The sequence below is a fragment of the Zosterops lateralis genome (assembly GCF_965231275.1).
Source record: "Zosterops lateralis genome assembly, chromosome: 1".
Lineage (NCBI taxonomy): Eukaryota > Metazoa > Chordata > Aves > Passeriformes > Zosteropidae > Zosterops > Zosterops lateralis.
In genome coordinates this window covers 51454139-51480112 of record NC_139762.1, presented here as the reverse complement: position 1 = coordinate 51480112, position 25974 = coordinate 51454139, and the positions used below count along the sequence as shown (strand labels likewise).

Sequence of the window (25974 nt, the reverse complement as noted above, 5' to 3'; positions counted from 1 at the left end):
TGTCTGTCTTTTTCTAGATCTCATATTTACTAATATTCTTTCTCCTTCTCTTGTCTGACAAACTTCCCCTTCCTACATTACAATTTTTTAAATTTAAAACAGATAATACCTAATATATATTGATGATTTTATGACTCCAGAATTCTAAGAAACAGGATTTTTTTTTTCTGAGTTTCTGGTTTTGGGTGTTGTTTGTAGCCCACTGGGAAGCATGTATTCTTCTGTCTGTAGGGACTGTCATTATCTTGTAAACCACACTCAGCACAGAGTAGCATTTTGGTAGCATTTTGTCCTCTTCCACTATAATTCAGGGGCAGCCTATTTGTATAGCACTCCTATTCATAATATATACTGCTTAGAAATAATTTATCTTTGTAGCTGAGCAAATCGCAGTATAATTTCACTGCTCTTGCATAGACCTTTTCCTTGTTTATCACAGTGATTTCTGAGTTACAATCTCGCCAATATAAATAATGCATTAGTTCATAATTTAAATGTGACCTATCTTTGCAAGACTGGTGACTCACTATAAAGATCTTTTTGAGTAGCTTCAAAACTTCAAGCAGATTTTGGTAGCTGATTTATCTCCTCTGATCTGTAACATGTTGTGAAGGTTTAGCTTTTATATATTTGACAGTGCTGTGAGGACCAAAACTGCTAAGAGTCCCTTAGTATGAAAGGAAGTGTCTCACCAGAGAATCAGACTAACCTGGGCTCTGCTAAAATATCATGCACTAAAGTCAGGATCCTAGCATTGTAGTTACAAGATAGATTTCTTTGGTGGAAAGGATGATTGACATAGTTCATTTCCACTTCTGTAGTCCTGGTGGTGTTGATTCTTACGGTTTGTAAAGTATCAAGATTTAAACCCCATTGTCAAAATAAACATCTAAAAACATGGGATTAAAGCCATTGCAGGGGCAAAGGAAAAGAGCTACACATTTCTTAAACTGTGTTTGTTATCAAATAACACCAGTAAGGTCATTCTAATTCTCTGCTGTCACTAAATAGGTATTTTTCACAGAGACCATGCTGCAAAAAGTGACAAGTGAAAGGAAGCTACATCTATTGCTTCCTGTTGATATCACTTAAGAGCTCTAAATGAGACAGTGAATCTATGTATCCAGTAACACTTTCTGGTTTGAAGGAAAGAATTTGCATCCATCTTTCCCCCAAATTGAAAAGTGTAAAAGAAAAGAGGAAGAAGACCAGTGAAAGACAAGATAAATTTAGGGTAAATCCTGACTTTTTGGGAAGATATCTGGACCCCTATTTTTTTAGCACAATGTAAATTCAGTACATCCAGGGCATGTACTTAAGGGCTTTCAAATTAAGGCCCCATAAGCCCTCCTGAAGAACCAAAAGGCATTCTGTGGGCTACATTGCATTTATTCAATACCAACCATTCACACTTGAAGTTTTAGCTATACATCTATATATGAAATGGAAAGGGAAAGAATGATGCTTTCACACAATGGTATTATTTCCAATTGCATCTACTTTTTTGTTTATCAGACATACATGAACTTGGTATTTGTGCAGTAACTGTATACAGACGGAATTTTGTCAAGGCCTAAATAATACAAAATTTCTTTTTACTGTATAGTTAAACATATTCTTCAGCATTTGTCTAGAAAAATATCTCTTTGAATGAATCAAGTAGAACAGCCACTGTGTAACTCTCTATTGAAAGCATATGCAGTAGTATTCCTCAGTAAAAGAAATACACATCTAGCAATCTTGAATTTTCTCCCTTTTTGGATAATTTCCATGCATTTTTCTAATTCTCAATGAAACATTAATTATTATGCTTTACACAGCATCAGGAGCAGTAGAATTATCTTTTCCAAGTTTTCTAGGCTTAGTTGCAATTTTAGTTTGACCCTGTTGCCATTAAACACTACTATACAATACTCTATAAATAAGAGAGAACAATTATTCACTTTTCACATAACTTGAAGAAACAGACCATATATTTAAAGTATTGAGATGGAAATCACTATTCATAAATAAACTGCTAAGACTCTTAAGAGTCTTTCCATTTCTAGGGGAAAAGTCCCAAAGTCTTTTAAGTTATTAGAATAAGTTAATTGGGATCATCACTAATAGTATTTTGAGAATGTGATTGTATTGTTTGGCAAGTTTGATGTGGCATCTGATAGACTGGAAGAAGAAGTTTCACAGGCTACCACTTTCACATCTGGTTCACTTTCCATTGCTCCTTAATTTTGTTTTGAACTATTAGAGAAATAAATATATCTACTTATTAAATCTTAGTTTACTCAATTTCTGAGCTGAAACTTTAAATTTCTTATCCATTGGTGCTGGGCTCTGTTAAACTATGACAAATTCTTTTTAACTGGGTTTACATAGCTTGGCCAAATCCCTGATTTCTAAGGTGAAGAGCCATCCACCAAAAATCAGGGTTTATGGAAGTGTAAGAATTAAGTACAGACTTTAGCAGATCCTAATTCGTCTGATGATATTTTAAATATAATTCATTTCATAATTGTACATGGTTAAATATAAAGGATGGCTGCACCATGCCACTGTATGCAATTACTTTGCATAGCCTTGATTCCAGTGCCCCATGTCTGAACACTGGAGAGAAAAAAAAAATCTTCGCAGAAACTATGAAACATACAGTTGTTATGAGGAAGAGAATAAGAACTATAATTTTTTCAAAGTTGGAGCATTTCCTTTTGCTTTAAACTGTTTTCTGAGTTACCTTTTTAGAAAAAAGAACACAAACAAACATGTTTTCCCTATTTGTCTTTTTAGCTTTGCTTTGCAGAGCAGGATGCAAGTCCTTCTTTAACAAAAAACAGGATCCACAGACGCCTACCAGGGCACCTGTCTGTCCTGGCAGTGCTTTACAGTGTGACTGTGGATTCCCCATGAGGCTTCCAAAAATTTATTGACTTATTCCTGTTGGGCTAATTTACATAAACTCTAGTTTAATTTCTCCACATCAGATTTGTCAATGCCGATTCATGGGGTTTGCTTTATTTCATGATCCAGAAATCATGAAATTTTTAGAGTTTTTAGAAAAAAAGTTTTTCCAACTACAGCAGAGTGTACACAGGCTACAACCTAAGCATTAGCACTGTAAGGCTTACTTGTTCCTTTACTGCAAGGGCATAAGGAAATTATACATCCTGATGTGAGTATACTCTACATATGACATCCTGTAGATGCAAACATTCAATGACATTATAAAATTTTGGGTTCCATAAAGGTTTATGATGTTATTCAGGATTCCTTTTCTGAGCAGAAATATTCATAGCAGAGAGGTAGAAAGAAGAGATGTGTATCTGAGGGCAAAGCAGACCTAAAGTAATATGCCAGGTTGGCTGGTATTGTAGGTAAAATGGGGGAAAAAATAGTTGTGTTCTTGCCTCTGGTCCCTGACCAGAGGTTATTGCAACTGAGACCTTTTGTTAGGGCTCACCATATTTATTACTTTTTAAGTAAAAGTCAGCCTAATCATGACTGAACATCTGGGATACCCCTTCTCTGCATCAACTACTCTTACGTCATCTGCTAAATACAGATCTTCCAGAAAAGAGGGAAGACCTCCAAAGCTCTTCATGTCAGCAATATTCAGTGAGAAAAGACTTGACCAGAGGAAGATGTTTCTTCAGCTTTTATTTCCAATCTCTCATATAACAGGGAGATGAAGCAGTCAGAATTTTTGACATATTTTTAACCTGCTGAATTAAGGGACAAGCACTAACTAAAGAAAGCAAAGTTTTAGAGGAAAAAATGTATATTATATAGCTGGCATTTTGAAACAGTTAAACAACGAAAAGATGTATTATTTTTGAAGCAGTGGCCATGGTTGTATTCTTCTTTTATTACACCCCTTTGGTTATAAGGTAAATAGAAGGTCTTAGCAAATTTCCATGAATCAGTCAAAATACCTTGAGTTTAAAGAGAAAAAGTATCAAAAAGAAAGACAATTAGATCTTTTTCAGTGCCAGTATGCAAGTGCAAGTATTTTGACATGATGAGTTGATTATAGTGTTTCATGCTTCCCAAAACAGTAATTTTATTGGCATTTGAGATTACAGTAGTTCATCTCTTTCCTGTTCTTGGAGTCAGTGTTGTTTCCTTATTTTCCTGTTTTAAGAAACTATCCAATTTCTGTTTTTCCAAGTAGTTTGAAATACTTCCCCCAACAGTGCTCACACTTGTGATTAAACACCTTTTTCACTTTTTTTTTTCTTCTCCCTCACTTTTGTCTTCTACATACAGTGTCTCTGGGTATCTGCTTTTCCTTTTTCAGTTTAAATTCCTTTCTTAGCATTGATGTAGCCAATGGTGCACAACCAGTTTAGATTGCTCCCATATCAAATCTGCTGAATTTCAGGCTAAATTCTTATTCCCAGTTCAGCTGTCAGCACAACTGTCAAAGCTGCAGAGGTTCTTTCAATAGTTTTCTTGCATACTGCCCCACTCAATGGCTCCCAACCCTTTTTTCCCTCAGGAAAATATTTGGATGTATACTTTCAATTTGAAACAGAGTGTTGGAAGGTATTATGACTTGGCTTATGTGTATTTTACATCACATTTAAAAATGAAAAATTATTTTAAACTAAAAACACACTCTTCATTTTGAACATATCAAATTATATGTTTCAAGAATTTTACCATGTTTTCCAAAATATTTCAAGCTGAGATATTAATCAAATCTGGCCCTTTCCTCTGAAGAAACTGTTTCAAGAACTGTCAAAGATTTAATGACAAACTGTCTAGAAAGCAAAAGCAAAATATTGCGTAGGCATTTTTTTCTTTATTTTCCTCTTCTATTTAAATAAAAACCTCTAAAACTATCTACTAGCCTGTCCTTACTCTCCTGGAATACTAAGTGCTTGAACCATTTCTGAACCAATGCTGTCAGTATGCTACTATTTATTTCTGTTCTGGCTTATGCTTTGTTTTGGTGAATTTCTGGAGTAAAATTTGTAACAGAAATATGAACCCTTGAGAAATCAAAGCTTATAATAAACTGAAATACTGACAGACCCTGAACTATGGCTCCCAAATTGCAGTGCTTGAAATGCAGAAAAACAGAATCAGGGCCCTCTAAAGTACTCCAAATTATAGTCTATCAATTGTTCTATAGGGCAATCACAAGTCTATTTTGGTAGAATAATAGAATCTCATCAATGAGCTATTTGTAACTAAAATTAGGCATACCAGGGTCATGTCATTACATTTTTTACTGTCAAGTACATGTTGTTAGAACTGTTGTATCCTCAGTTGCATTTTCCTTAAAAACAATTTCGCTCTCAACGTGAATTGTTTGCTTGAAGGGAGTTCCATTTTCAGAAGGTTGAAATTGTCATCATTTTCAGAAAGAGCATGTGTAGCATGTGTATGTGTTTACGCATACTGAATGTAGGTGTGAGAACAGAAATGCACCTGTGTGCATGCACTCACACCTACTTATTACTTCAACAGGAAGCCTCCTGGCTCCAAAGCAGTTCATTGCACAAGCTCAAGGTAATAAATGAATTGTTTATTACTTACAGTACATATCTGTTTTCAGCAAATTGGAAATGAATTGAATAATAGGTTGTGAGTAGAGCACTGTATTAGTATATTTATCACAGAGCTGTGACTGCACTGCAGCAGAGCTGCAAATTCATTGGCACATCCTTGATTTTCATGTCTTTAGACTACAAGACTCATTATATTGCAATTTATAAAATGTTTTAGGGCTTGTATAAAAGAATAAAATAGTGTTGTGCACTAAGAACGGAGATAAGAGACAAGGGAATAAGTCAGGTTCAGCTTAACCTATAGCTTCATGTTTTATACATATTTTAGCTGAGCATATTGCTGTTTCTTTTGGATGGCAGAATTGTCAGAGTACAGGAAAAAAAAGGAGATTGTGTAGATTTTAGCATATGCTCTGTGTTAATTTGGAGGAGAATAGAGCAGTGCAAAAAGATAACTCATTTCTGTGTTACTGTTTATTTCTATTGTTGTTCATGATGACTGCAATTATAGGGAGGAGGAAATTCCATCGTGATAACATCCCATGCAAGTATAAATTAAACTGTTTTTTCTGATCCAAAAATCTTGCAAAGTAAAAAGTTGAAAAATAGGAATAGAGAAGGGGGGAAGGATTACGAGTAAATATGCACGTTACATTGCCTCCAACCAATGGTGAAATATAATTAAGCTTTGTTACTCTGTGGGTCAGCTCAGGGAGAGTGATCCATGTGAAGTAAATAATTTGTGAATGTTGTCTACATCTGATTCATTCATGATTGATCCAAGTCAAATTTAAATTAATGACTCAGAGAACCTAGTCTATATGTCCTTCCCAATATTGAGCAAACAATGAGTTGGCAAGGATGTACTGCAAGGAAAGCATGCTGACCTCAGCTCTTATACTAGAGTGAGATAACTAAAGTTGGTTTATTTTTTCTCTACCAAGAAATAAGAAAGGTCTGAGTTTCTCTCAGAGGCAGGAGAAATTAGTGTCCTTGTCTTATGTGTTCTACTAGGGATTTAATAATGAAACTGGCATTTATACCTGAAATGCCTCAGAAAAAAAATCACATTTGCTTCCAACTCACATTTGCTTTATTGAATAGATTGTGTGTCTTGCTTTACTGCCAAGACTATGTTTTTGTTTTAAAGGGGAAAACCTTCACTGCTCAGACAGAAGTGTTTTCTACAACTCTTACAGAGCAGACACCTCTGGTTGCATGGTTACTAGAAAAACCCACTGGAATCAACCAGTTATAAATCAATCAGATTTATAATCTGAATGGTAATGCAAGATCCAGTTCTTGTCAAGACAGTCAGACTTGTCTTAACTTTACCATAAAATTGGTATTTATAAAATAAATGGCTCCTGTGAGAATCTTCCAGGTTGTCTCTATCACAGTGAAGAAGATGGTCAGATCCCTAATATTAATGATAGCAAAGAGTAAAATAATTATAATAATTTTTAAAAGGTGGTTTACATGAATCAAATAAAAATCAAAAGTTAGTTGTACCAGGCAAGTAAAAAGATCACTTGCTGTAGTGATTTTTTTTAGGAATAGCACTATTGTTTAGTATTTTTAAATGAAGTCATTAAGGCAATGTGCACTTTGCAAGATCAGGATCATTTTGGTAGTACCAAATCCTGTTTTACCTCAAGTTTCCTTTAAACCACAATGCCATAGCAATTGGCACACTGACTTTCAATATTGACTTTCAATGTGTTCAACTCAAAACCTACCAGCTACAAATACAACTCCATCTCATCATGTCATAGCCAGATTAGTAAATTAGGATGCTGAGCCGAGACTGTACTTCTATAAATAGTAGCTGATGGCATCTGATAGCTTCATGACCATCAAGGTGCTCTACATTTGCCAAGCAAGAGATATTTAATGGGTTGTGCTTTTTGCATATGATACAGCAAAACTTTTGTCACCTATTTGAAGATCAACATGAGATTGTTGTTGTCCCTGATTAAGAGGCAGGCAATCAAAACAAGTAATGCAAAATATAAGATCCTCTGTGTTGTGCACCAACAAGTGGAGAAGTGTCATAGCCAAAGGCTATGACAGCCCACATCCAGGTTTGGCAGCAGGAGGCTTTTAATACAAAATGATCTATCAGTATTATACTCATCTTTATTACTGAGTAACTGTTTATATTATGAGAAGAAAAATAAAGATTTCTGATTACCAGTTTCTTTATTCCCCAAAATATAAATTTAGGAAAAACCTCATTTAAAAGACAGTTCTATAAATTCTGCATTTGCATGGTGATTCAATGCATGATCAGTTGTGTTTATTAGCAGGGAATATTGTACTCACTCTTCTGTGTTGTATAGGCTGTTCACTGGTCTACATGCCCTGATAATTATGATCTTCTAAAAAATAAGAACATAATAATAATATTATAACAATTATAACAAAATAATAACTTTCTTCAAATGCCTAACTTGGATTATAAATTTGAAATCATAAAATCTCAGGAGCTGTATTTAATTAAAGCTGAGAAAAGAAGGAAAAAGAAGAATTAACAGGACACCAAAGAATCTATCTTATGGTTTGTTCTCAAGCTCAGCCAGTATGTTCTACTTTACCTATTTGAAGTAGCAAAAGGGAGGTGATTAGATGAATACAAAATTAATCCAGTCAGATTTTGAGCAAGGTAATACTTGTAAAGGTTTAAAAATTTCTTCAGAAACTTAGTAATTAAAACCCATGAGATTCTTCTGGAGAGTCTCAGTGCTTAACACATATTCTCATATTCCCAAGAGGTCTGAGCTGTGCCAACATGGCACAGCTAGGCTAGTGAATAGCTGCCACTCCTGTGTGTTTGTTCAAATAATAAACTCAAACACACCAGTACAAAAATAATTGTTATACAGAATAGCTTTCATCTGTTGTAGAAAGCCTTAACCTGGTTAATGACTAGGTAAAGGTCTTCACAAGGTGGTGGAAAAGGCTAAAAACAAACCCCTGGGAGATAAATAATGTTCCGTAGGTGGCGTTTTGGAAAGGTTTATTCTTCCTTTTGTTTCAACTCCTTTAACTGGATTAAGATGGATGCAAATGTTCTTATTTACACCAGCTGAAGACCTAAGCCTGATTTTTCTGACTAAAACATTGTGTAACAGAAGTCATATTTATCTAGCCTGATCAGTTCATTTTATGAATTTCTGGGTATATTGTCCTCCTCTGTAAGATTATCACAGCACACTCTAGCTTGCAGCTTTTGGGCTACTTGCAGGCTATGGGCCATTTACACACACTTTATCCTGATGTTTTTTCCCTGCCCTGTCCTCCTCCAGAGAAGATAGAAAACACCTGAGTAAGTGCTGCCAAATGCACCATTTCCCCCTGCTTCAACTCCACGCAGAGCTGCTCTCCTGTTGTCATGAAACAATTGGCAGGAACTGACAGAAGGGATTCCAGGGCTGTGAAATTTCCTCTTGTTAACTGCTGCTGTAGATACGTCCTCCTGTGCTTTGCTTCAGCAGAACAGGCAACAGTTAGAGTTGGACAAAAGTAGTTTTTCAGCCATCAAGACACAATAGAGCCTAGGTTATGCATGACATACAGGTACAGGAAATTGTCTACAACAAATGCAGAAAAATGGCTTATCCAGCTCCTGAAATTGTTAAAGAGGAACAATCATGATTTAATTCTAAGGAACTAATGTTTGAAGTGCTCTGAAAATTAATAACAATAGAAAGGAAAGGAAAATTTAGTCTCTACATTGTTGTGTACAAAATAAAAACTACATAAATCCAAGAGGATCATTTAATCCAAATGAGTCAACTGTTGTACTTTATCCATTAAGTTCTCCATTAATCATTCTAATGCAACGATTTTAGCATGGAACCTTACAGATCTGAAGATAACACCAAAAATCTGTTTGACACCTTTTACTGTGAATCTGGCATAAAGGAACTTATCTTAATCAAATGTCACTGCATATTTTAAAATTGAGTTTTCCTTCGTAAGTCAGTCTTTAAAAGTGCCAAAAATTTTTTTTGACCTCGTGACAGAACAAGTTTGATAATGTCCACCAAGGAAACATACAGGCTTTGTATTCCTGTCAGCGACAAAGAAAGGATAGGTACTTCTTGATTCAGGTTTATTTAGTTGTGCCATTGTTGATTATATGCATGTGTGCACAATTAGCTTAGGAATCAGCAGCAAAATAAACTAGTTTGGGAATTATTGTGAATCTAAGTTAATTTTAGAGTCCCTTCCATCTGCCCCTTGCATTGCCTTGCGTAGGAGTTCCAAATCCTGTTGCTGAAAATCTCAAGGTCACTTTAAGCACTTGTTACCTCGTAGGAAATAAGCAATAATCTTACAGGCAGATCAACTGCTTTTACTTTCATTTGGGATACTCTGAAAAACATGGGCTCTCTCTGGAATGGTTAATTTTCACCTAATGTTGGTACAGTAGGACTCTGCAATAGCACTGTGTCCTTAATTGGGTTATCTTATTTTCAGTATGCTTTTACCATGAAGAATGCAATACCTCCTATTGCATTAAAGAGCAACATCACTGCAAACAGATACATATTGAGAATGTTTTTGTGATTTGGTTACCAGTTTACAGAATGTCTTTTAAATAAACAAACAGATCTTCAGTGATTCAAGATACCAGCTGAAAGCATTTATTGCTCCTACAAATTCTTTGCCTTGTATGTTATTTTATATATGTAATCTTTCATGGTCTTCTTGAGCAGTCAGGTAATCCTGAAGAGAAAAAAACCTTCTAAATTCTTATAATGTTTTAATAATCTTTTTTTGGGTGTGAATAAAGGTAGATGGTGACAGAACAACTCACTCAAAAAGGCAGCAGCATGCATTTTGAAGGATCTTTGCAAAAAGTGGTAATGAAAAATATGGATTTGAAAGATATGTCTGGAGGTGTTAAAAAGGGCAACTAGTGGGCAGATACTGGAAAGCCACTCAAAACAAGCTGATTGTGGTTAGTTCTGAGGCAGAGAAATGGACAAAAACCCAGAACAGAAGCAATTTGGGAGAGAAACAAGAGGTGACGTGTGAGCACGAGGAAGATTAGATAGGGATTTGATGATAAGAAGAAAAAGATTGAATTTCATATTAAGCATAATTCAGCATGGGTTATTTTCCTTTGCAAAAAGCCTTTAACATTTTGTTCTGCTCAAAAGAAATTCTCATGCTGTCACTATCACTGTAGTATTTGAGTTCTTTTCACTACAATTGCAGGTGATACATGTCAAATATTTTGTTGTGTGTGTGTGTTCCTTTTGACCTCTCCAGTGGAGGAATAGTTGCACAGGTGAATGTTTTGTTTTGGTGATTTCTTGGCTTGATTGTTTCAAATGTATATATAAAGGGCATTGGTTTAGGTTGTATGTAAACACAAGCTGTATTTTAAACTTCTGCTAGCTATAGGAAGTGTGAAAGGGAAGCAGGAACAGAAAAGGCAGGAAAATTAAGGAAAGGTCTGTGTTTCACAGGAGAGAATTGTGAGATTTTTTTGATGGTTCTTTAGTACTGAGGGACTTTATTTAACAGTCTGCACAGAGTCATGTGGATATTTGCCTTTCTGTGCAAAAGAACTTTTTATCTTCTTGCTCAAATTATCTCAAAACCTAAAAACTGGAGTCAAATACTATTTGGGCACAATATATCTAGGCAAGCTAGTTAATGTTTTAAATAACCCTGTCCTGAGGGATATGGTCCTCTAAAAAGACTGAGGCAGTGACCTGTTGCCTTACAGAGGATAAATAGCACACTTACAACATTATGAAAACATAATCACATAATGAGAAAAAAGAGATTGAAAGAAATGCTTTCTGTTTCTTATAGAATATGAAAATATCCAGATTAGAAGGGTGTCTGGAGAGATCTCTGGGCTCATTCTCCTGCCTTCAGCCAGACCCAAACATACTTAAATCGTTCCTGATAAATGTTGAGTTGCTTCTGAAAATGCTTTCTACACTAATGAACCTCATTGCATCTTTGTCCTTCCCCTGCGTACATTTCTAACAGTTTGTAAAATTCCCATTTCCAATAACTTTTTGTGCAATTGATAATCAGTTCTTGCTCATTTCTGCTGAATAGGCTGTGAGGATTTCTCCATGTGTCTGATCTCACCCTCCTGCTTATATTAACATTATGAGATACATTTTCTCCATCTTCATCTTTTTTTCTTTCTTTCTTGCTGTCAATAGTATATTGGACTCATTTAGGGTCACTATACCATATGTGGAACAAATCAAACATAAAACCACAAAAATCCTCCAAATAAACAAAACCAAAATAAAACCAAAACCAAACCAACCTAATTAAAAAAAATAAAACCTCATGATTTTGTATTATGAGGTGACAGAGTTAACCTGGTATAAGTTAACAAATAGAGAAATCCAGATCACCAGACACCTATTAATCTGCCTTTAGTAGTTTTATTATGTTTTTGAGGAAAATAAGGAGTTATCTTAAAGTAAATGCAAGGTAGAATAGAATGCAGCAGGTGTTTGTCAACAGTGGATTTTTCAGGATTAACTTGATCTCCTCTGATAAAACACAGTACTTTTTGTCTCAGACAGGAGGAAAGTAATAGATCTATTTTGCCAGATATAAATATAATATTTGATATCTTGGAAATTATTAGCTAAACTAGGAAAGATGGGTTTTGAGAGAGGAATTGCAAAGTAAGTTGTGAACTGTCAAATGGAATTGCCTCTCGATTTACACTGATGGGCTAATGGCTGGCTGGGAAATGAGAGTTGCTCAGAGTTCAGTGCCAGAGAAAAATCCCATTTAATGCTTCAACCTTGGCTCAAAATTATGAATATCTTCATGAAATGTGCTGATGGTCCAACTTCAGCCTAGGAAAATAACTTGGATTATTTGAATGACACAATAGACATTACAGTACAGTGTAATGCTGTTGAAAACAGTAGCAAGGTTTTCTGTATGCAATGGAAGTCATTGATTGGAAGTGGTGAAAAGGATGGGAATTTAATGAAGGTCTTTAACACATTGAGAAGTCTCAGGATGGCTTTGAGCCATTATTCTTTGGTAGTCAGCAAAATGCTGTATATTAAGCAAAATAATTTCAGTAAAGAAATCAGAAAATTTTGATCAGCTCTGAAATCACAAAAGATAAGACCTCCTCTAGAGCAATCAGCAGAATGCAAGTGCAAACAGGAGCAGAGTTACAAGGAAGAATTGTGGAAAATATCTTTTCCAACAGGGGACTTTATCTCACAAAACTGCAGACTAAAAGAAGTTTTGATTGCTCTCTGCAAAGTAAATCCAAAAGGAAAACAAGCAAGGTTTGATAAAATAATCAAAGTTTACAAATAAAATACCAAACCAAACAGCATCTGTAAACTCTCTATAGATAAATTCTGGGGTGGACATTAAAAGGCATTGAAGGGATGACGTTCTAGACTTGCCTTTCAGAAGGAGCCATAGAGCAAGAAAGTTCTCAAAATGGAGTCTGCAACATTTTGCAAGTTCTTAAAATATAGATATCCACAATGGAAGGAGACACAACTTGGTGATGAGGAACGTACTTGCAGTTCTGTTTTGTGGTGGTTTCTAAGTTCAGAGCTTGGTTTAGGAGAGAAGTGCTGTTTTGAAGGTTTGTTTTGTTTTGCTTTTTTATGTAATGAAGCCGTATTTCAAAAGGAGAAAAAAGAACTGAGATGCTTAGAAACATAGTCTTTTAATACCAATAATCTGCAAATCATGCATACATTGAATTATTTTATCTTTTGAGTGTATAAATTTTGAGTGCCTACTAAATGATGAGCATAAAGTAAGTAAACAAAATTATTGTATCTGCTCAAAATACAAATTTCTTAGCAAAATGTTCGCATATTGAAAATTGTAGATTATTCTCATCCTATAGCAAGAAATATGTTTGAAAATTAATGTCGTTTACAGTGATAAATGTTGTTTATTGAATTCAAACAGGGTTTTGTTCTTTTGGGGTTTTTTTGTAATTTCTACAGTCTGGCTGTTTAGAAGTTCCTGTAAACTCTATAATAGTTGGTAAAGTTTGTCCAAAATGTGGAAAGATGAGCATCAGATTATATCACAGAAGTTTGCTAATGGATTTATTGGAAAATAAATTTTAAAATTCTATCTGATAAAATAAAGTAACAGAAAAGCAGGTGATGAGAGCGGGTGAATGTCAGGAAATGATCCTGTAGTCTGATTAAAACTTCAGTGTGCACTAGCATTAAAATATTGTTTACTCCATTTTTTCTAAATCCATCATCTTTAGAACAGTCAAAAATCAAATGAGTAAAAAAGAAATTTTGCAAATGCAGATCCAACCATCTACTGGAAGCCATTACGCTAATCCAACCATCATACTGGAAGCATAAAATTAACATCAAGGAGTTTGCTGAATATCTCTGGTTTTATGACTTAATACGCTCCATTAAATGATACAGATAAATATCTAGTTTTCATGTTTCTGAAGATTAAGTCATTTACCTCGGTTATGTAGTCAGTAATGCAGTCTTTTTACTAGTTATGTTGCAATAAAAGTAAGTTATACTGCACTAAAATGTGAAACTAGTTGCGAGCATTACGTATGAGAGTTCATATAAACAGCTGCCAAAATTCACGTAGAAAAATGTTTGGTTTGGTCATTGGAAAATTACTTTTCAAGTAATGTATGTTCAAATGTAAACGAAGAAGAAAATACATAAAAAGAAGTTATTTTGAAAAGCTGGGAAAAATGCAAAGCCATATACAGATTTAGGAACTTTTGTAGTTATTTACAGCCTTGAATAAAAGTTACTTTTATGAGATTATTTTTGAAATGTCATTGCTCTTTGCTTTCCCTACTCTTGTACCCAGGAGCTATGGATTCATGTAAATTGTTAATTGTTTGTGTGTTTAGAAATGTGCTATTAAATGTTCTCGTTTTTCTTCTGCGGTGTTGAGAACACAACTGAATAGAAGTAATCAGCTCTATCTATTCATTTAGCCTGCCACACTTATAAAACTAAATGAATTCATTTAAACCATGTTGAAGACATAATTTATTGAACTGTGATAATTGCCTCAGGTAGTTTCACTGTATTTTACCGTGAAAAAAAAGATTTTTAAATGCTTTGTTTCTTGCTTTAGAAGCACATTTCTTTAAGAACTATTTTTAGCCACGCCAGTATTTTCTGATCTTCCTGGAAAAGGATGGGTAGCCTTGAGTTCTGAAGGCTGATATAGGATGTAAGTCATCTATAATCTGTATGTTTTGAGGTACTGTTACTGGCATGCAAAAAAACCAAAAAATCATTTCTAAATGAGAATACACAATATTCAATTCTCCAATGCATATTGTGACACAAATTATTCTTGGTTGTTGAACCATGCATGCCAGTGCTGTTAACTGGAAATTGAGGAAATAAGAGACTGTAAGATTATACAGGAATGGCCCAGATCCTTCCAGTTTCAATAAATTTCTACATAGGAAAGCAAAACTTTCCTTCAGTGTTGTTTATGAGAGTATCGCTAACTGTCACAGGAATATTGATAAACTTTAAACTTTAGATTCTTATCTCAGAGATAAGAATACTTATTTTTAATGCATTACTGAAAATATTCTATTTGTCTAATAGAGGGTCTCCTAGTTTTAGTTTCTAATTTCAAAATAAAAAAAATATAGATTTGGCAAAAAAACGCATGAAAGGAAAACTCCTTTGTTTCTTGATCAAAAAGCTAGAGCCTGTTCTGCCTCTGATTGTAACTAATTTAATAACAAAAAAAAAGAAAGTCTTTGAAATGGTATTTCAAAGCCATTTCAGGGAAAAGAATTTTAATAGTTTCAGAGGTGAAAGTAAATGGTAATTCCCATGTTTTACTATATTTGATAGAAAAGAACCTGGCCAAACTCAAATCTTTGAAATCACATTTAGACAAAAATTCAAACAATAAATATATGTTCTGGGGCTTTCGTATTCCACTTTTTCTTTTGCATTCCTTTCACTCTCCAGCCACAGCATAGAAGAAAAGTGAGTGTGTGGGAGAAAGGTGAACAACTCTTGCCACAAACCCCTGTGAAGAGAAAAACTTAGACAACTTTTATAACAAAACCTATAGTTAGTTTTAATAATGCAGCCTTACTAATTTCCTTCCAACCTAGCCAGCAGTCAACTTGTCCCACTTTTATCCCATTGCTGGCAACAGAAAGATAAAGAACAAGGCAGTGGCATTTTGTTTTTTAACATCCAGTCAGCTGTGGGACTGGGCTCCTTGAGGCGTGACACCACCTGCACAGCAGGAGGAGGTGTGACTTGTGATGTTCTTTTTGTTTTGAAGGCTGAGTACCAGTCTTATGTTACTTGGAACCCTGATTTATGATGATGAATCTATTCCACCTTTAATGTGCTTTTTTACTGTTTGTAAAAGGGCTTCAACAAAGCCTTGATGAATCTTTTATGCAGTTGTGTGTTCAGATAGAAATTCTGTTAATGCGCCTAAAATAGCAAGGACATGATACAGTGCTTGTGCAGCTCAAAATTTTGCTGTGTAAATCTTGATGCTCATTTTGATTTCTCTTTCTGTCTTTGCATCTTCTCCTGACAGATGTGTGCCCAATCACTGTGAACACGATGGAAAATGCACCCAGACGTGGGACAGCTTCAAGTGCACTTGCGATGGAACTAATTACAGTGGTGCCACTTGTCATAACTGTAAGCTACCCTGCAGTTTCCAAATTTCAGTGGAGTAGGAAAGTCTCTCATGTCTTTTGGTTGAGATTAAAAAACAATCATTCTTCCTTTCTGGTTGTTAAAGATGCTCAAGCCTCTTTTGAAAGAAGATGTTGGCTTAATCACCTTCTACATTACCTGCCCCATGATGTATTTATACAGCACTGTACTGCACCATGCTACACACCAAAGCAGTTCAAGAGCAGCTGGGTGCACTGAGCAAACACTTTCTCAGCAATTGCACACGAGATACAGTTTAAAATAGAAACAGTGAATCTGCCCTAAACTGTTGGGGAGAGCTGCTTGAGGTGCTGGTTCAGGTTGCTTATCTCAAAGGGTGTTGACTGATTATCAGCCAGTTTAAAATCTAATTATTTGCTCTGTTGTTATGAGTTTCTGAAATAAGAATATTTCCTATAAGCTCCACATACCCTACACTATAAAAGCTCAGAAAGAAGAAAGGTACTGTTGCCCTTTTGTAGGTCCTGAATAATGCATGCTGAGTCAGTGGTATGCATCTGTTCCTCTCCTCATTTGCCCGAAAAGTGGGATTTTCATCTGCAGGAATAGCTAAAACACAGAGAAAATATATCCCATCCTTACTTTTGTTTACTTCTTCCTTTTGCCAGCAATCTTCTAATATTGAGAAGACAGTAAAAATGCTTTTGAACGGGTGATCAGTTGAAATTGAAGCCAGGATTTATAGAGATACAAGTTTATAATACTTTACTATTTATGTTAAATACAGTTATGTATAATCTTACAAAGATAATTGCAGATTTTTTTCAGTTTTAACCAAAAATCCCAAACCAATGAGAAAATTTTTGACCATTCACAGTTGTCTGGATTAAAACAAAAACCTAATTTATGGTTAAAGATTATATAAATGTAAGAGAGGATATATTTTATGTAATAACTATTAATACATTGAGTGGCAAAGTTCTCTGTGATCTGGCTATTGAAACTGTAAAACGGTAAGAGTTAAATAGGAAATTAATTTTGAATAAAGAGAAATATTTAAGGTACCAGTGCCTGTAGGAGGGATTACATGGCAGCCCTTTTTCCACCAAGAGGAAATGGGCACAGTGATGGCATGGTTGGATGTAGTTTTAGGAAAGAAAACACAGATTTTATGTCTGTCTGTGCTCCTTTGTTGTGTGCAGACCAGTTTTTAAGATATAGCCGAACATAGTTAAGCTTTCTTCTGGAGTTTCAAAGAGCAGTAGCAAGGACAAACGGATGGCATCGCTTTTGTGAAATCACATTTGTTACAAAGGAAAGAAATAATAATCCAAGGAGATGAGACTTTTTTTTTTTTTTTTTTTTAGTAAGATTTTCACCTGCCTTTTATGGATAAAATGGTGCAATAAGGCAGGTAAAAGACATTGCTGAACTGCAGTAACAAAAGAGGGATTTGGAGCATATTGTCCTGTCTTTATGGAATGGATCAAATGTATAAGAATTACATACACTCTCCATGTCAAGAGCTTTTACTTTTCTAGTTCAGGCAAGGTTTCTAACTTGGATGTGTAAGCTTTAGTTTTGTTACTTTTTTTCTTTTAAAGAACAGAATTTTTGTTTTTACCGTGTGTTGCTGTACATTAGAAGTCGTCTTTCTTTACAAAACAAGGTTGAGCAGAAAGTTATTCACTTGATAGATATCCTGTCAGAATGCATGAAATCCTATGCCTTTCTAGAGTATTGAAGCTAATGGCACAAAAATGAGCAAAAAATAAAAAATTCCAGCGTCAAAATACAGACTGAGACAACCTTAACTCTTCCTTTATAGAGCAGGCAGTAGCTGTCAGTTTTTACAGGACCCTGTTCCAGGTACAGCTGCAAATAATGAGGGGATTTACTGAAGCTTCCCAGAGGTTTTAGTCATGCTGTCCCAAGGTCTGGGACCTCAGCTTTGCTGTGCTGATGCTGACCCTACTGTCCTTTCCTTCTTGTGCAGTGTGTGTGTGGGCATTCAGACACACTCAGTGTGCTGCCTTTTCCTTTTGAATTCTAAAGTTTGTGGCAGTAGCAGGATGAAAGATATGCTGGAGAAGGAGGGAATTTGGAACGATAGCTGTTGTGTGGTATAAAAAGAGCTGTAAGCACCTTGAAACAGCATTGCGGCTTGCATGAAAAATATAGCAGATGTCATGATTCTGTGGAGCTGGAAAGTGTTTAAGTGCAGATAGCACTTGTTCAGTACCATTTTACTTAAAGATAATATTATTTTACAAAGTAAATTGTACTATATGCCGCAGTAAAATGTGTTTTTCTTTTCTCAGTGTATGCCTCTGTGGGAGTTATAACAGCATATCTCAAAGAGGTTGTAGTCAAGACTGTGTTAGCAGGAATTGTACTCTGTAGTTGATGATTTTAACGAGTATGAGTTATGCTGAACTAAGATAATTCTGTGTTACTGAATGGGGTTTTTTCAGTGAATTGATTTTGCTTTGGTCAGGTAATTCAACACTTTTCTGAGCTTTTGACCTGACACAAGGCGAAGCTTTGCAGCCTTGACTGGATTTCAGATTGCAGTTTTAGGTTCCTTTGAAGTTGAAACTCAAAGACAAACTCAAGGGATGAACTCCTTGAAGTGAAACAGAGAAAAAGGTTTGCATGAAAACCTTATGAATCAAAATGACTTTGTTTCACACAGGTCTGGCCATAATATATCCTATGATAGTAAACACAAGTTTGAGAGATATGGAGAAATATATATTCTGGGGCTGAGATGAAGTGGGGACTATAAACCAGAAATAAACAGCAAGAGAAAGAAAAGTTCCAAATAAATAAATCTGAAATAAAAACTTTTTTATTATTATTTCTCCAACTGTGGAAAGCAATTGGACTTGTTTTTTTATTTTAAGATTGTGAAATCATTTCCTTTTTAGAATATGACACTCTTACAGGAAGGTTCTTCACCTTGCAGAGACACACCAGAATCTCCAAGCTCTGTGCTCACTATCTCACTATCTCTCAGTGGCTTAAACTGCCATTCAGAGGAAATGATAATTTGTTTCATCCAGCTACAGCTGGATCCCAATGGCAAATTTACCAAAAGTACTGGAAAGTTGTACTTCTCTTTGCATGTTAAATACCCTAGGAATCTACCAGCTTTCTTTCAGCTAAGGCACATTCATGCCCAACAAAATGCTGTGGCCTGGCAAGCATCAGACTGGAGCATTGATTTTACCATTAGGCAAGTCTAAAAGATAAATGAATGTATTTATTCAAAAATAATGATTTACAATGATGCAATATTTACAAAATTATTTAAAAATTAATTGAGTTATAATTAACAGCAAGTATCATCCTTACCAGCTTTATTATATTATCTATATTTTAAGCCCTCACTAATTAACTTTTGCAGACTACCAAAGGCTGGTCCATGCAGAGTGCTCAGAGCGATATTTTTCTACAGTTTGTTAAAAAATGGTTCCTGAAACCTTTGAGAACAGGAGCTCATTTTCCTGATTACTTCTCATCTCCATCATGTTGCACCAGTTAATTCATCTATTTTTATATTCTAATATTCTTCCTGCTGTTTACAGCTTCTTTAAAACAGAGTGGTATAATTTTAAAAATTGTGTATTGGGATAGCTAATTCAAGCTTCTCTTTTCTGAGATTTTTTATAATATAAGTCAAAACACACTTTCTCTAGAATCTGCTTATAAGATAAACACAAGAAAGGACTTACAGAGTTTACCATGATGGTGATGTCTCTACCTTCCAGTTCCTGCATAAATTTAGGAAAAAGACAGAAGCACCTTAATTGATGATATATGCCTTCTCCTAATGATTTTCAGTAACAAAAATATTCAATTTGCACTTAAAAAATTAATATTCATGGTCATAGAATCATAAAATGGTTTGGGTTGGAGGAGACCATAAAGATTTAGTTCCAAACCTCTGTCTTGAACAAAGCTCCCTTACACTAGACCAGGTTGCTCAGAGCCCCTTCCAGCCTTGTCTTGACCACCTCCAGGGATGGACATCCACAGCTTCTGTGGGAAACCTGGTCCAGTATCTCACAACCTTCACAGTAAAGAATTTCTTCCTAATATCCAATCCAAGCCTGCCCTCTTTCAGTTTAAAACCATTCCCCCTTTTCTTAATAAAATATGCTCTTGTAAAAAGGTCCCTCTCCAGCTCCCCTCTAGGTTCCTTTGGGGACTGGAAGTTGCTGTAAGACCTCTCCAGAGCATTCTCTTATGAAAGACAAGTTACTCTTCTTGTTCAAGTTATTTTTCTTTTATTTCACCTTCAAATAGTGTCCTTGCTTTTACAGCTGTACAGATTCCTTCAAGAATATCAGGCAGGAAAAGGTTTTCTTAATAACTTTCAGTTAGTCCATAGGAGGGAATAGCACCCAGGTCACACCTCTTGGCTGTTGATTCTGTAAGACAGTAGGAGAAATACAACTTTACATACTCCTATCCCTAGAAGAGGCACTAATTGCACCAGAATATACAGAGAATGCAACTCTGCTGAGGAAGAACTTACAGGATTTTTGAACTTTTAGACTGGTGACTTGCTGCATGAATTTTCAAAAAGATTATTGGAAACAATGTAGTGGTTCTTAGTTTCCATATAAGGGAACTTGACCTCTGAATTCTCTGTCTTCTCACAGCTTGTTTGGAATGAATGTTACCCTATATTTTGGAATCTGATTCAAAGTTAATGACAAATAAAACTTCTCTTAAAATGATAAATACATTAAATGTCACTGGATGGGCATTGATATTTTTCCAAGGAACATTGACTATCTCCCTAAAACAAAATATTGCTTTAATAATGAGCTTAACATTTTCTAGAAACACACTTTGAGTGAGTAACATTGTAGAAGCTGTGATAGCTGTCATTGTTGGCTATTGCCAAAATTAATAGTCAGCAACAAAAATTTAATCTGCAGAGGTTCTGATCTTCAGCAAGACTTCCATCAATTAGTTTGTAATATCTGGTTTTCCTGTGTTTCTATAAATAGGAAAGCAAACAGAACACTGGACTTTATACATTTAGAGTCTAGGAAAGAGGGTCATGACAGTGGTGTTCTCCTGTCAGAAATTTGGGAAATAGTGAAAAAATAAATACATAATTTGGAAAAATGATGCACTGAAATTTATTTCAGGGAAAAGAAAAAAATTAGCTCCATCATTTTTCTAGTCATCTCAAACCAGAAGAGCATGTGTTTCCATTTCACTGGAGGCTGGAGGAATTATGAGAATAACATTGTTATCTCTGTGATAGCACACTGATTTATTAGAAAAAGCAGATGCCTTGCAGTTTCACAAACATATTAAAGCATCATTTTATCAGGAAAAATACAATAAATACCTCCATGGTCATAAGTTGTGATACATTAGAAATGCTTGTGAAAGGATGCTCTGATCCAGAGACAGGAAGAATGTTGCTTTTTAATACACCTGAAGTGGAAGATACAACCTAGTCAGAAATGTCCTATATTTTGAGAAGGCTTGGCATAAAACTGTCCCCTCTTCAGTTTTCCTGTGGGCATTTATGTGCAGGGCTGTTACAAACTGTAAACTTGCCATTTCTGAATCTTTGCCAGTGAAGCTTGATGTTTCAGTCATTTAATTTAGCAGCATTTTGCGTGAACAAATCTCAGATTCCAGAATTGGCCCTTTTGCAGAAAGCAGAATAGTGATATATGCCACAGATTTGTGGGCATGCAAGTATCTGATTTTAGTGAGATTTAGCTCAAGTCGTGCACCCATATGACTGAACACATCACATAAGCCTGAACAATTTCCTAGTAGCAAATTAAGATTTTCCGTAAGTAAACTTGTAGAAAGACAACACCAGACAGTATAGAACTGAGCAAATACATACAAAACATATGAAACAACAACAGAACATTCTGGGTTGAGTTTCTGCAGTGGAAAGCTGACATTTAAGGCATGCAGTGGGACTCTACATTGCTGATTGGACTTGTTCATGGCAGCTAGATTGAGTGAATCGTGAAAGGAAGAAGGAAAAATAATACTGGGAATACAAACTGCTTGCTTTTAAGAACAAGAAAGAGGAGCTTTCAGTAGGGAAAAATCTGAGTTGCTTCCATTCCCCCCTCCTCATGTGTTGGGCATAATTTGACTAATTTGGGCTGAGGAAGAACAGCAGCTGTGGGATGCACTATGGGAATGAGGAGCTTTGGAGGAAGGTGAACTGTGCAGTTACTCTACACAAAGTGAGGTTGGAGAAATGATAAGAATTATTTTGACAGGGCTGCTTGGTTTGGGGAGACTGGAGCTAGAGGAAATATTTATGAAATTAACACTGGGCACAGTGATGAGAAAAGGGTTATCAGCTCTTCTAGCACTGATATTAAAGACTGTTTTGTACTAGATGCTGTAAGAAAAGGGAATATAATTCTCACCCTACCTCCTCGTCCTCTTGTGAGCTGCTGTTTCAATGTCCCTGATGGAGCCTGTGGTTTTGTGAATTGCTCTTTTGAGTCCCTGATTTGAGACTTACTTGAGACCAGAGTCTAAGTAAAGTAGTTTCCAGGAGGTGAATATTTCCACATTCAAACTCGGCAGTATTGATGCGTAAGCAATGCTGATATTAGAGAAAGAGGGAGTGAAAAATAAGATAAAGTTTCTGAAATCTCTAGGAAGAGGCTTTTGTTTTCTTCTGCTCACAGTATCCTGAGAAAGCATTTTCAACTACTGACAGTTCTCTGCCTGTTATGTCGCTATCAGTTTAGTTTTCTCCTCCTCTTGCACACTCTGTATCTGAAGTAATCAAATGTTCAAATTTGATACTGCTCTGCAAAACCTTATTTCCCAGATGTTTGTTTCCTTTGAGAATAGAGATTCTCAAAGCCTTTTTCTAAAGAATTTTGTTTACAGTGGTTTATTAAAAGGATCATATAATCAATATGCTTCCTTTCTAAGGAGGCTAATCTTTTCTTCAATAACACTTTTCAAAGAAATTGTCATCATAATATATACATGACCTTGTGGATTCATATTTTATTTATTAAGTGTTTTCAAAGGATTTAGCATAATGCATGTCTTTTCAAATGTAGAAGACTATTAAATTACCTCTTTTTATTAAAATGTAGTTTTACAACAAGACTGAAGTTGGTTTTGTCTTCTTTAATAATTTTTCATGTGTAACATATAGGCCCTACATTGTTGCATTTTTAATCTATCATTGTAAAACTGAAAAAGACAAGCTTTTTACTCTGTTAATTTTTTTTAAGACGTTGCAGATTTTTGGTTTTGAACTCCAATATTTGTTTAAAAATCAGATTGTTCTTAGTTTCAGTGTTATAAACTATAGTCCTTCTACTACTAATTTATTTTCAGATGAGCTGAGAGTTGCTCTGCACCAGAGGTTTATGAAGTGCAGAATGTGTAATAAATTGGTGGCAACTTGCATTTTTATTGTAAGTAAATGGATGTGGTCTGTGTTCAGGCCAGAAAGGGCTGCAGTTCCAACATGTGTAGTAGAACCAGGAGTATTTGGTGAAGGTAAAGTGGAGAAAAGAAACATTAGGATGCAAAGCAGAATAATCAACAAGCAGTAGTTTTGCTGAAATTAAAAAATCATCTGGAAATAATTCTACCAGGTGAGGTTTGAGAGAATGTAAGGGCTGAAACTAGACTTCAGGTTTTAGCTCTTTGTATAGTTGAATTATTTACATATAGCTCTCCATTAAAATCAAGTGTCATGAGTTCCGAAGTTAAATTTCCACCATGTGGGGTCAAGTGGAAGAACAATATGAAATCAAGGTCTAACTCAGAGTGCTTTTTTAATTCAGTTGTAGCTAACTCTTGTAAAACTACCTAAGAAACTTTCCTGAATTACAGCCTGCATTTGGGAAAACTTGGGTATTAGCAGAGTTTTTTGCAGGCTACTGTAACCTTCCTCTATTGTTGTTCACAATGCACAACCAAATATTGTTTCCAAGGGACGGTTAAAAGAGAACATGTAATTAACAATAGATAACTTTAAAGCAGCTCATTTATACCATAAAATCAAAGCCAGAATTAATTCATGGCCTGAAAAGAACTCTGCAAATAAAGACTTCAAAATTAATTAGCTTTTTCTTAAACTTTTCCATTAAGACAATCTAACATATTGCATACTTCACTGTAAATGCTTTTTTGCAATTAAAGTTTTTTAAGGTGCTTATATTAAAATCCCATTGACAGCCATTAGACAGAAAAAACATGTTTTGAAGTCACTCTAATCCTATTTTCTCAGATGTGAAAGAATGAAGTTAATGCAAATATCAACTGTTAAATATGTACCATAGTCAAAGCAATGAGAATTTCTTCATATGCATGCAGTTATATTTTTATCTGTCCACATAAAATTTTTTCTTCAAAAAGTTTTTTAACAGCTCAAAATAGAGGAACATAATGAGTATAATTAGGCTTGCTATTAAAAGACATTATGCAGCAGTGGATAACCAGACATTATCCAGGGTTTGTAGCATTTTTATGCACATTACCTACTGCAGAAAGATTTGATAAATTCTACCTTTACAGTGAATTTTCCAATGTGTTGAAGGCTGTATGATCAATCTAATAGGACTGTGTATTGAGGAAAAAAAATATTACATGAAGTGAAACCCAGAGATACTTCTTGCGCATTCTACACCATATTTTGTCCTAATAACTAATATAACAATATTTATAAGAGTAAGTGTATGGCTCCTGCAGTAAATAAACACAAAGAATAATTATTGTCAGTTTTCTTATGATACTTCCATGTGAAAGATATTTGTTGATATTTTTTCCAGATGGTAGGGATTCTGATTAAGTTTGATTCTTGTTTATGGACACTACCTTTCTTGAACACCATTATAATATTTCTTTCACTATTCTGCAGCATAAATGTACTGCACCTGTATATGCCTTCTTAAGGAATGAAATGTCTACATTAACCCTTTTCATCAGGAGTAAGAGCTGTTATGCTTCTTTGTAGTTTTAGTTTGGAGCAGTTTTGAGTTTTATTCTCCTTCCCAGTTTGCTGTAATTTAAATGGGACATAAAACAGAGAAAGTTTTAGGACCAAAATCTGTTAGCAAAAGTAGATGTTTGGCGTCAGTCATGCTCCATAATTATAGCTTTAAAATTTCACCTTAAGTAGGACAGGCAATAGTTATCTTGGCTGGACAAGTGTCTTAGCAGAAATAATGACAGGTTACTGGAATTCTTTAAATATTTTACTGAAGCTGGAGGAATCATCTATGTTTACATAACTTTACAAAAACATGTAAATCATTATTGTTTCATAAATACAAATAGAGTTTGCTAACATTAATGAAACAACTGAAATGTGTTGACTTAGTTTTTAGTTTCTCATTTCCTCAGTGGAAACCTTAACTATACTACTAACACATACTTAACAGTCTATCTAGCAGTATTAATTTTATTTTACTGGAAGCCTAGTCTTTCTTTAACTCTCATCTTGCAAATTTTTAAGCCCATGTATCCTTATGTAGCTTTTACACCAGTTCATTCATCCCATCCCTATTCCTTAATGGCCTAACCGTTTGTGCATAAAACTGTAAATTTACTTGTATCTGTGGTTGCTGTATATGATATGATATGTTTTCAGTATAATTTTAGGTTCAGAAGGCACTTATAGATGTTCTAAAACAGGTAGGAAAATATAATGTGCTGTTTGCAACTACCTTTTTTATTCCTTTATATTTTCCACTGCTACTTCAGAGCACTACAAAATATAGCAGCATTTCTCAGATTCATGCTCAGGCTAACTGAACTAC

At 35.0% G+C, this 25974-nt stretch overlaps 1 protein-coding gene across 1 annotated transcript in view; it reads left to right on the top strand.

Moving 5' to 3' along the window:
- The window catches only part of CNTNAP2 (contactin associated protein 2), a gene marked incomplete at its 5' end in the record, with an annotated part of 1047398 nt that overhangs the window by 683316 nt on the left and 338108 nt on the right, over positions 1-25974 (top strand). The window contains one exon of the mRNA XM_083867656.1: positions 16086-16192. Coding sequence (XP_083723782.1) covers positions 16086-16192 — 107 coding nt within the window. The remainder of the gene's footprint in view (positions 1-16085; positions 16193-25974) is intronic.